The sequence below is a fragment of the Ailuropoda melanoleuca genome, chromosome 1 (genome assembly GCF_002007445.2).
Source record: "Ailuropoda melanoleuca isolate Jingjing chromosome 1, ASM200744v2, whole genome shotgun sequence".
In the NCBI taxonomy this organism is placed as follows: Eukaryota; Metazoa; Chordata; class Mammalia; order Carnivora; family Ursidae; genus Ailuropoda; species Ailuropoda melanoleuca.
The window spans coordinates 103,332,492-103,345,856 of NC_048218.1; the positions used below are offsets into that span (position 1 = coordinate 103,332,492).

General features: G+C 34.8%; 1 protein-coding gene across 1 annotated transcript in view; it reads right to left on the bottom strand.

Moving 5' to 3' along the window:
- The window catches only part of LEKR1 (leucine, glutamate and lysine rich 1), a 174,328-nt gene that overhangs the window by 22,284 nt on the left and 138,679 nt on the right, over window positions 1-13,365 (bottom strand). The window contains exon 12 of the mRNA XM_034663981.1: window positions 9,114-9,204. Within this exon, the coding sequence (XP_034519872.1) occupies window positions 9,114-9,204 (91 nt within the window). The remainder of the gene's footprint in view (window positions 1-9,113; window positions 9,205-13,365) is intronic.

Consider the following 13,365-nt stretch of genomic DNA (forward strand, 5'->3'; position numbering starts at 1 on the left):
GAATGTGTTGACACTGTAGCACAGAAAGATGATACTACTTGTTCCTTCATAATCTGAATAGTTTGAACAAAATGATGAGCCCAAAAACACAATGATTTTTTTAAGCAGTATATTATTTGTCATTGAGAAAATGAATCATGCCAAATTATGTTTATGTTTTTTATATGTTGATATAAGCTCTTTAAAATATCTTAGATAGGGGCACCTGGGTGGCTCAGTTGGTTAAGTTTCTGCCTTCAGCTCAGGTCATGATCCTGGGGTTCTGGGATGGAGCTGGGCTCCCTGCTCAGCGGGAAGTCTGCTTCTTTCTCCCCTCTGCCCCTCTCCCCTGCTCCTGCTCTCTCTTGCTCCGTTGCTCACCCTCCCTCTCAAAGAAAGAAATAAAACCTTGAAAAAATATCTTAGATAAAAAAATAAATAAGATGTCCTAGATGGCAGAACTTAAGTTTATGCAAAATAAATGAATTTGGTGATGATGCTTATATAAAATATAAACCACTTTATATAATAATTAATAGTAATTTTAATAATCATGGGGAAATGCTGATTTCTAAATCCAAAGCATGAATAATATATGAGTTCAGGAGTTAACACAAAGTAAAATAAATTGTTATCTCTGTACACATTTCAGTTTTTAATTTTTTTGCTTTTTATTTACCCATATCTCCCATTACCTCAAACTCCCTCTGTGGTGAAGGCTTCCTGATGACTCTAGAGCACTCTGAGTATGTTGTTTTTAATTCCCTTTGTATTTGTGTTGAAACACATAATTTGTATTTATAACACCTATGTCTAATACTGATGTGCAAAATTCTGTCTTTTCACTTTTCCAAGTGAGATATTTGTGGTTGATTCTGCAATAATTTTCTGTCTATGGAGCCAAACACCATGTTGTAACATAATCACTCACTACTGACAATCCCTATAAAAAGCAAGAGAATTTCAGATGCCAAAGTAGTAATTAGGTCATTTGTTTATATTTGATGTATGTATATAATTTTTAAAAATAAATCTCCTTAAAATAAATTATTTTACTATTTTCCAAAAGTTAAAAAAATGCTGGTTGAAAACTAATACTTCAGATTATTTATGAATTAACTACTGAATAAAAATATTGTAAAGTAGATGATTATTCAAATACACAGACTTTGCAGTAAAAACCAATGTTAAGGAATCAGAATATGTATTGAAGTCCTGCCAAAAACTATGTAAAGTCAGGATGAAAGGAGAAAATATTCACTTGATACCAGTACAAGGTAGGGTGGCATGGTACTGAACACATTTTATATATTAACTCATTTAATTCTTACAACATATAATAATAATATATAATAATATATAATAATTATTATTCACACTGGATTATGAAATAGGCCCAGAGAGGTTAAGTACCTTCACCACGATCACAGAGGTACTATGAGGTGGAGGGGACGTGCACACTTAGGTGTTTCTGGTAGATCCCATGGCTCAGCACGTTTCATTTTTCCACGTAGCCTGTCTCCCCACACATCTACATAGCATAGTGATTAAGGGCATGGACTTGGTATTTATTTAGTTTCAAAATATTTGGGGACCTTTCCGGATAACTTTTTGTTAATAAATTCTATTTTAATTTCACTGTAGTCAGAAAAAATATTTTGTATATCTTGAATCCTTTTAAATTTATTGAGAGTTATGTATGCTCCAGAATAGATCTATTTCAGTAAATATCCCATGTGCACTTGAGAAGAACGGTTATTCTGCTCTTAAGTGGAGAATTTTATAAATATCGATTAGATCATGTTTGTTAATGGTGCTGTCCAATATATTTCTTTAAAAATAAGTTGTTCTAAAAAACTATTATATTATTTTCCATAGAATACATCTCTACTAATTTTCCAGGTATTTTTCTATCAATTATTATTGAGAAAGGCTATTATTGACATCTCTTACTCTAATTATGGATTTGTCTATTTTGCCTTGCTGTTCTATCAATTTTCGCTTAATTTTAAAACCCTAAAACCCTGTTTTTAGGTGAATAAACATTTAGGATTTTTATGTCCTCTTGGTGAACTGATCTCTTACACATTATGAAATGATGTTCATTATCCTTGCTAATATTCTAAATATTCTCTTATCTTTGCTTTGAAATTTACTTTTTTTTAAAAAAATATTTATTCATTTATTTGAGAGAGAGAGAGAGAAAGAACGTGCTGGGGGAAGGGCCAGAGGGAGAGAGAAATTGAGACTCTTCCCGCAGATGCTGTACTGAGTGGAGCCTGACACATGGCTTGATCCCAGGACCCTAAGATCATGACCTGAGCGGAAATCAAGAGTTAGCCCCCAAACTGACTGAGCCACCCAGGCACCCCAAAATTTACTGTTTTAATAGAAACTAGTTCCTCTAGCTTTCTTTTGATTTGTGTTAGCGTATACTTTGTGTTATGCATCCTTTATTTCTAACCTATTTGTTTAAATATTTCTTCATATTAAAGTGTATTTTTTTGTAGGGAAGCATAGAGTAGAATCTTGCATTTTTATCCAACATAACAATCTCTGTCAGTTAATGGGGGTATTTAGGCCAGGGCTTGGCAAACTATGGCCCACAGACTAAATTCAGCCATGCCCATTCATTTGCTTATTGTTTATGGCTGTTTTTAAGCTACTACGATGCGCAGAGTTGAGTGGTTGCAACAGAGACTCAATGTCCCCACAAAGCAAAAATATTTACTAACTGCTCCTTTATAGAAAAGTATGCTGACCCCTGGTTTAGATGATTTACATTTAATTTGATTATTGATATGATTAGCTTTAAAGATATCTTGCTATATGTTTTCTATTCAGCCCATTTCTTTTCCTTTTCCTCTTGTTTTGTCTTCTTCGGAAGTTTTTTTTTTTTTAATTCAATTTTGTTTCCTTTGTTGGCTTGTTAGATATAATGTTTTTTCTATTTTTGTGGTTGCTTTAGAATTTATAGACTACATCTTTTTTTTTTCCTTCAAGATTTTATTTATTTATTTTTCAGAGAGAGAGCACAAGCAGCAGGGAGCAGTAGGCAGAGGGAGAGGGAGAAGCAGGCTCCCTGTTGAGCAAGGAGCCTGATGTGGGACTTGATCCCAGGACCCCGAGATCATGACCTGAGCCAAAGGCAGATGCTTAACTGACTGACTCACCCAAGCATCCCTATAGACTACATATTTAACTTAATGCTGTGATACAACGCTTCCTGTATAGGAATCTCACAAGAGTATACTTCCATTTTCCCCTCACTGTGCTATTTTTGTAATATATTTTGCTTCTACATGTTATAAATCTCATATTAGGTTGTTTATATTTTTGTTCCAATAGTTAACTATATTTTAAAGAAATTTAAATAATTAAATGAGTTTATCCACATTTTTACCATTTCTGATGTCCTACATTCCTTTGTATTGATCCTTATTTTCATGTGGTACAATTTTTCTTCTGATTGAAGGACTTCTTTTAACATTTCTCACAGTGTGGATGTGCTGGTGATATATTTGCTCAGCTTTTTCATCTCTGAAAAAGTCTTTCACCCTTATATTTGAAAGATATTTTCACTTTGTATGGATTTCTAGATCAGCAGCTTGCACTCCCAATCCCCTCATTCTTTCAGTACTTTTAGTCCCACCTTCTTCTTGCTTATATTGTCTTTTTTTGGGGGGGTGGTGGGGGCAGAGGGAGAGAGAGAATCTTAAGCAGGCTCCAAACCCAGCATGGAGCCCAATGTGCGGTTTAATCTCACAACCCTGAAATCATGACCTGAGCCAAAGTCAAGAGCTGGACACTTAACTGAGCCACCCAGGTGCCCCACTTATACTGTCTTTGATGAAAAATCTGCTATCATCCAAAATAACATGTCTGCTATTTTCTGGTTGCTTTTAAGATTTTCTATCACTATTTTTGAATGATTAGATTAGAATGTTCCTCGGTGTGCTTGAGGTTTGTTGAGCTTCTCAAATGTGTGGTTTATAGTTTTCATTAAATCTTAAATTTTTCAGCCATTATTTCTTCAAATATTTTTTCTGTCCTTCCTTCTCTCTCCTGTCCTTTGGGGATTCCAATTATGCATATATTAGTCCACTTGAATTTATCTCATAGCTCACTGATGTTCTTGTTTGTTTTGAGTCTTCTATTTTTGTTTCATTTGGATTCTTTCAACTGTGTGTCTTCAAGTTCACTAAACTTTTCTTCTGGAATGTCTAATCTGCCATTAATCCCATCCATTGTACTCTTTATCTTAGATATTGTACTTTTCAACTCTAGAAGTTCACTTTAGATCTTTTTTGTATCTTCCATATCTCTACTTAACATGGTCAACTTTCCCTCTAGTTTTTGGGCAAATGGAATATGGTTATCACAACTGTTTTAATGTCCTTATCTGGTGATTCTAATATCTGTGCCTGTCTGAATCAGTTTTTATTTGTTGATTTTTCTCTCATTATGTCTTTTTGGATAGCAATTTTTGATTGAATGGTAGGCACTATAAATTTTACTTTGTTAGATGCTGGATATTTTTATATTCCTAGGAGAATTATTGAACTCTGCTCTGGGATGCAGTTAAGTTTCTTTGAATTAGCTTGATTTTTATAGTTCTTCCTTTTAAAATGTGTTAGCTAGAGTCAGCTCAGCATTTAGTCTAGGGCTAGTTTTTTCCTACTACTGATGCAAGACCCTTCTGAGAACTCTACCAATGCCCTGTGATTTATAGGTCTTCCATACTGGCCTTGTGTGAGCATTTGGTACTCCTCTCTAGTCCTTTCAGATGGGTCTTTCTCTGCCTTTGGGTACTTTCCCCACACATATGTACTGACCATACATGTACTTAATGGGGACTCTTTGTAGATCTCCAGCATTCTTTCTATGGGCCGCTCTTGCCTGAGAACACTATCCTGTGAATTCTAGCTATCTTGCTCTCTCTGGTCTCCTTAACTCAAAGAACCTGCCAAACTACCTAGATTCACACTTCCTGCACCATGGCTTTAAATTTATTTCAAGAAACTAAGTTCAGGTAGTCACAGAGCTCACCTCATTTGTCTCCTATCTGTAAGAATCATTGTCCTTCATTGTCTGATAGTTAGTGTCTTGAAACCATTGTTTTCTATCTTTTCTCCAGTGGTTTAGTTAGTTAGGAGGGAGGGTAAATCTGGCCTCTATTAGTCCATCCAGGCCAAATGCAGAAGTTTTGGATTTTGTAGTTAGCTCTCATTTTTTTTTTTTTTTTCCGGTTTGTATCAGTTGCTATTTCCTGGCTATAGAAACTTGGCAGTAAGTAAGTAAGGTAACTTACTTAACTTCTCTGAGCCTTATTTTTTTCCATGTGCAAATGGGAATAATAATTTTATAATAATTAAAATTACATTTATGGAAAGCATTAAGCACAAGGCCTGGCATATAATAAACACTCTAAAAATGGACATTATTCTTATTATCTTGATTAAGGGTTTAAATCAGTTGATATTTACAGGCTATTCTAGATCTAAAATTTTATTTTATTAGTTCAATTTTGAAAATTACATTATAATTTTACAAATTAAAGTGTGCTCTCAATATTCTTTTTAGCCATTCATTTATTATGAATAAATGAAAATAGATATTTTATGACAAGTTCATCCCTGTCAAATTTTGTTATTTCATAAGCTATCCTTTTTAATTCCATTAATAGTACACTTAAACACATTAGGAATTATTCATCCATTTGGTTCTTCTATTTTGAAGAAGAATTTGAGATTTTCTGTTTGCTTCCATTTTGTGCTGGAATTGACTATTTCTTGAGGTAAACTCCCCCCACCCTCCTGCATTTTCACTATTAATCCAATTGCCCAGCCAGGAAGTAAGGTTCTATTTGTTTGTTTTAACTATTGGTTTTTTTTTTTTTTTAAAGATTTTATTTATTTATTCGACAGAGATAGAGACAGCCAGTGAGAGAGGGAACACAAGCAGGGGGAGTGGGAGAGGAAGAAACAGGCTCATAGCAGAGGAGCCTGATGTGGGGCTCGATCCCGGAATGCCGGGATCACGCCCTGAGCCGAAGGCAGACGCTTAACCGTTATGCCACCCAGGCGCTCCTAACTATTGTTTTTTAAAAGCTCTATGTACTATTTTAAATGAGGTCAATAGTAGTTCAAGTCTAAAATGTTCCTAAATGGGATGATATCTTAATAATAATCTAACAAAATAGTTGTTTGGAATTTGTTTATTGCACTACAAAGTAATAGTCAACATATGACTATCGCTTAATGTCAGCAGTCTGGCTATAGGAAATTTTTTTTTTTAAAGATTTTATTTATTTATCTGACAGAGAGAGAGAGACAGCCAGTAAGAGAGGGAACACAAGCAGGGGGAGTGGGAGGAAGAAGCAGGCTCCCAGTGGAGCAGGGAGCCCGATGCGGGGCTTGATCCCAGGACTCTGGGATCATGCCCTAAGCCAAAGGCAGATGCTTAACAACTGAGCTACCCAGGCACCCCAGGAAATTTTTTAATTACAAAAATTTTAACTGAAAAGTAACAACACTGTGCCTTTGGGACCAATTTTAAATGTTCAGTATGCACGTTATTTTTTTCACATCGAAGGAATACTTGAAATAAAAAAAAATCTATGGCAATTAGTAAATATGCAGTTTATTTTAAAATGTGCCATCCTTGTTGCATAGCAATTATTGATTCTATTATGTGCTTTTTACATACTCTAAAATAATTAAGTACAGGCACAAATTGCTATCTACTTTTTTTGAATGTTAAAAGCATTTAAGTTATGAAGTTTATTCTAATACGTGTATTATATATTTGTAAAGGGAACATTTCATTCCTACACAAAGGCACAGTGACCCAAGAAAGAGATGACAATGTCATATTAGTGATTTTCCTTCCTCATGAGAGGACTTTTAGGGAACTTTTTATTCATAGTCTCAATAACTAGCAGAGCCAAGACATAATTATCATTCCTTGGCTTTACTGGTCTGGATTTTGATTTACTGCTAAGCTAAATGATAAGATTTATTAACAAGAAGACATGTCCTCTCAACAAAATGAAATGCCCATTTATAACACAGAAAATTATATATGCCAAGAAACATCTATGATATAATTTATTTATTAGAATGATATCACGGTCTTAGCAAGAACTTAGAAAATCTTAACATACGTTTATTTTCATCATCAAATTAACAGCATGAAGCAAGACCATAATGCTTCTATATAATCAAATTCTAACATTAACTTGGTCCACTTGCTGTGTTAGCACCTCACAGACAGGGTACATTAAGTAGCAGTAATAGAGTAGATTGTAAATGCAGAGACTTCTCCAGTAGATTGTATCTGAAAGTCCTTCATGGGGTGTGACCATGAAGATAAGGAACTTCTATACAGGAAAGGCAGGAAAGTTCACTCTACCAGTCTAAGAGGAGCTCAGGTGTTTGAAGGAAGGGAAGAATATGTGAATCTCTATTCACATTAATCCCATCAGTGAAATTTCTGCATCAAAAGATGAGATGTTTACAATATCTCTTCATACATACTTCCAAATTGCTCTCCAAAGGGTTGTTGTAACTTCCAGCCCCTTACAGAGTGAGTATGAATGATTATCTTATAAGACCTTACCACAATGCCAAAACCACTCTGTTGTTAACTGGATGGGTTAAAAAAAATAATCTCATTGTTTTAATTTGCATTTTTTGGATTGCTAGTTAGGTTGATCATCTTTTTGTATTTTCAAACATGGATTGGTAAGGATGGAGGAAGTGGATAAGAATAGACTAGCCAATTGAGTACCCCCAATAAAAATTAGTACCTCTAATAAAAATTAGAAAGAATTAAAGAAATGTGGGCTTTAGAGAAGAAGGAAAAGAAAAGATCCATACTTCAAAATAAAACAGAATAAGAATGAGCCACTTAGAACAACTTTAGTCTGTATTCTCAACTTTTAATTGTTGCCTCTATGGGACTGTTGTCATAGTGATCATTTCTCTTACAGCCTGACTGTGCTGTCCCTGAGGGACAAGGAAAGTGGGATTGATTTAAAGAGGGCCAGTAATGCTTGAGTATGGCCAACTGAGTAAAGGATGGAAATAGAAGTGAAAAATTTAGGACTGACCTGAGCCAGCAACAATATCTAAAGGGTTTCAATTTGGTGGATAGTAGGGTGGAAGAGTCCAGGTGGAGATGTTAGTTTGAAGTGGCCACTGCTTGTTGCTTGAGGTTATAAATTATAGGGTAGAGTCATCATAGAGAAGAATCTGATAATAACCAAACAGGTTGTCAGGACTTTAGTCAAGCAATCTGAATTTCAGTAGCCAGCTCTACCTCCAGATATAAATTTACAATGTTATCAGAAAACCAAGGATGGAGGCTAGTGCTAGGGCAGGCATCAGATGGGCAAGAGAAAGAGTTGGAAAGGCTTCAGGGCATTGTTCAGGATGAGGCCCAGGGATCAATCAAGGAGTATCAGAAGTTTATGACACGGAGATAATGGTTATAGCCTCAATGACTAGAGCTGTACAAGGCCTGAAAAGGTAGGGACCAATAATTTTTAGAATATTATTTGTATCCTTTAAAATTATGCAAGTAATACATATTTATTTGAAACTTTGAAAAATTTAGAAAAATCCAAAGATAAAAATTAATGCATTTTTCAGTACTGTAAGAGAAAATATTTTCTTTGTAAACAGTGAGCTAAACACTTATTCATTTTACTTTGCCAAAAGTTCATAACTGAGTAATTCTGTCATTTTCCATTCTCTTGTAATATCTTCTTAAAAGCAGAGAAATTGTGAGAATAAATTAATATTCCCCTGCTTTTAAGGATGTAGTCAAATGCAGATTCTGTCCGTTTACAGGAAAAAGGTAAATATTTCAAAATAAAAATTACACTTTTACATGAGAACTAAGGGCTATCTTAATTTTACAAGATTTTAAATTCTGTTTTTACCTTTTTATTTCCCATTATGTTGTTTAATATTTTGGAAAAGATACACATTATAAGCATGTTTGGTCTAGGAAATTCCAGAAGGAATCAAAATGTGCATGGAAGCCAAATATCTGGAATAGTCTCCTGGCAAAGAGAATTTTTAAAAAGCAAATAAGACACATGCTGATGAGAGCTACATTATCATTACCTTCTCTCTCCAGTTGTCATCGTTCAGCAGCTTCTGTCGAAGCTCCTGCAGCTGTTTGATGCTTTTCTGATGTGAAATCAGCATTAATTCCCTGAAAACCATAAACCCAACAAATGAGTCAAGACCCTGACACCCTTCCTAAATTGCAGTTCCTGGCTCAGAGAATAGTATTTCATAACTTACACTTATTTCTTCTCTTTAGCAATATATATATTGCCACTAGATACTACTTTTACCATTAACAGCAATTTACAAATACTACATACTTTTCTCAGGCTTAATTTTTGCTTAATAAGTTATGTTATTACTTTTGCATGAAATAGTAACAACATATGTGGAGTCATAGATATCATAAAACATTACACATTATGGTTCCAAAGTTTATGACTAAATTCTAACACTAGACAATATTTTGTTTCCTAAAAGAAGGAAAATATGTTGGGGTATGCCATAAAATCAACACGTTTGCAGTTCTTGCTAGATTTATTTATTTTTTTACTTGTCTCAAGTACTGATAGGAACAAACCAAATTAAGTAGAAGGTAATGAGATATGGTATTGTACAAACATATTAGAAAATTGAAAAGAAAACACACAGAACATTTTAATATTTTAGTCCACATAAATGAATCTTAAAGTTTAGTTTGTAGTCTTCTGGGTGGAGGTAAGTGCAGAAGATTCGTAAGAGCATTTCACAGGGGCACTGAAATTAAGCCTTTGAATATCACAAGTAGTGGCAAAAGCACACTTGTTGATCAGGGCTCCTTCCCTCTTCTGTAATCACCATGCCCCTCCTTAGTTTCTATGTAGGTGATTCTTCTCCACTGCTTATTCCTCTTTCTAATCTCTTTGTTTTTCCATCACCACTTTGTTCCTTTTAGCTCTGACTCCTTTCTCAAAATTGTGACTTTCAATTATAACTGCCTGTTGGACATCTCCACCCTAATGAACCATTAATACCAGATACATTAAAAAATGAATTCATCATCATCTCCTGCAATCTTGCTTTTCCTTTTGACTTCTGAAAATCTTCAAAAGTCAAAATCATTGGTTTGAAATCCCTGAGTTTTCTCTGACCCTTTCTTCTCCTTGTTCTACCACATTATTCAACACCAAATTCTATATTTTGCTCCCTGGCTGAACTTCAAACTAGTTCTTCTCTTCCTTTCCCACTACCAACAGCCTTGTTAAGACTCTTGACTTTTTCTCCCACCTACAGTATTATAATAGACCCTCAATCTATCTCTTGATTTCTTTTCTAGTCTCACTCTTATAATATTATTACGCATTTTTTACCATAATAAAAATAATGCCTACATTTCTAGGCTAGAAAATTTTAAGGACACAAGCATAAGAAGACATGTTGGACGTGGTAATCAGGATTATGAATATCATTTGAGGGAAAATGATTAAAAGAAAAACTCCCCAGACTTCTCTTTCTAGAAGTGTGTTGGACTAGGTACTTTGACAACTCTCCTACTGAAAATAAGTTAAACATTTTTTCAGCTTATAAAAAAAAATCTTAAAATTCATCAGTGAGCTGGACAAAAAGTGTGAAGGATGCGGAGAACAAAACTCAAGCGAAAGAACAGAAAAAGGGTATGAGTGGAAAACTACTGAAATCTGAATAAGGTCTGTAGTTTAGTTAATTGTATTATACCAATGTTAATTTCTTAGTTTTTTACAGTTGTGTCATTGTTATTAAAAATGGGCCAAAGAGAAACAAACTCTCTCTGTACAGTCTTTGTAATTTTCTGTAATTATTTCAAACTAAATCTTTAAAAAAGTGAAGTAAAAGGAAGAACCCCCAACAATAAATAGAGCATAGAAACCAATTCTCGCCTTGAAGATACCTTCCAAATCTGATGAACTTGAGCTTTAAATTTCATAGCCATGAAGGACTCAGGAGAGAAAGAGTCTAAGAGGAAACTCACCTGCATGAAGCTGCATCTCAAAGAGCTGCACCTGCAGGATATGTGTGAAATTCACACCTAGTATGTGTAAAATTCAATAACATTTCTCAAGGTGCAAAAGAAAATTACTGGTTTTGAATTTTGGTGCTAGGTAGAGGGAAAAACACAAATCTCTCACAGGAATTTGTAAGCACAAACTAACCCTAATGCACGTTTGTATCATGAATTCATTCAACCTAAGTAGTTCAAACAGCTTCATGTTGCAAAGGTATCTTAAAGTGGTAATAGGTTAACTTTGTCTCCAGATGCCTGATAGAAAAAAACATCAATATTTTTGGGAGCAACCTATCTTCAACTTGGGACTCAAAGACTTTCTACAGCTTAAAAAGTCAAGACCTAGGAGATCCTGATTTTTTAAAAATCACAAAACTATAAAGAAAAAAAAAAAGCCAGTAAGAGAAAGAACAAGCAGACATAAATGAAAGCATAATCAAACTCATACTTTCTAAAGTGTTGAATTTTCAGAAACAGAATATAAAATGTTCAAAGAAATAAAAGAGTGATTTAAATAACTAATGAAACATGAAAAAAAAAACCAATCAAACTTGCAGAAATTAAAAATATAATAATCAAAATGAAAAACAGTGGGTGGTCCTTAGCAGATTATTCATAGCTAAAAAATGAAGTAATAAACTGAAAAGGAGATTTAAAGAAATTATACAGAGTGAAGTGCAGGAAGTGAAACATATGGAAAATATAAAAGAGAACTTGATACATGGAGGACAGAGTGAAAAGATCTAATATATATCAGTTTACTATTTCAGAAGGAGAGGAGAGAAAAGGGAGAGGAAGCAATATTTGAGGGGACTATTCCAGATTGAGGAAAAACACTAACTCACAAATCAGGAAGCCAAATGGATTCCAAGCAAGATAAATAAAAATAAATTTCCCATCTGGGCATCTGATTGTGAACATGAAGAACATCAAAGTTAAAGAGATCTTAAAAGAAGCTGGAGGGAAAAAAAGCCATTATCTTCAAAGGAACCCAAACATATTGAAAGCTTATTCTCCAACACAAAGGAAGTCAGACAGCAAAACGATATGTTCAAAATTTTATGAGAAAATAACCACCAACTAAAGTTGGGTACCCAGCAAAACTATCTTTCAGAATGAGACCAAAATAAAATATGCTCAGATAAATAAAATCAGAGTGTTTTCTACAAGCTAAAGGATCTTTGCGAAAGAACCTTCTATAGAATATGCTTTGCAGGAAGGGGTAAGATCTCAGAAGGAAGGTCAAGCATGCAAGAGGAAATGTGAGCAAAGAAACTGGCAAACACACATGCAGGGAGGACTTCCTGGGCATATGATCAGGACAGTTGAACAAGGCCCATGCTCTGAAGGGGATCCTGTGCTTCAGAATTAACGCTTTATGGTCATCATCAAGAAATTCTTAATAATTTTATCTTTAAATTTGTGTTTTATGTGAGGTCTGATGGGACAATTGAGCATGTATCAGGGGCTTGGCTTGGAACCTTGGTTCCCATACAGTCCTACCTCCTACCACCTCCCCGCCTTTCCAGGATGGTTCTCCAGCCCCTGCTCCTCACCCCTTGCCCAGCGTCTGGGCTTCCTCTGCTTTGGACGTGGGCTCAGGTGCAGGTACCTGCATGGGGAAGGGTGAGGATAGGGCATATGTAAACCCCCTCCTCTGAAGCCTGGGGAAGAGTACTGGGTGTCTGTGAAAGCCGGCATCCACTGCATGATTTCCCCATGTCCAAGGGATCACAACGTTCAATAGTAATCAAGAAAACACCATGTCAGGTTGAAAAAGATACTGTGAAGGTAGGGAAAAAAGCTTCTTTGTAGCTTTTTGAACAAGGAGCCCCACATTTCCATTTTGTACCGGGCCCTGAAAATTATGTAGCCAGTCCTGAATGCAGGTAATTGTAAACAAATATCTGTATAAAATATAGTTTTGAGCTCAAGTGTTCTTTGGTCTTTGCATGATTCAAGGGGAGTCTGAGATATTAATTTTAGACTTCATTAAGTATGCATGATAAAATTTCAAAAACAACCACTAAAAGGAAAGAAATAGAATATACCATTAGAGGAAAAACACAAAGAAAATAAACAAAACTCCAATAATACCCCTCCACCCAAAGGCCCAAAAGGTAGAAACAGTGCAGAAAAAGAGGAAAAAATAGAAAGCTTAAGGTAGCAATCACAATGATGGTAAATAAATTAAACTCACAAGTTAAAAAAGAGAAAGAGGCTTGATAAACAAACATAGATGAGCTACATGTTCTTTATAAGAGGCATATCTAAAAAACATAAGGA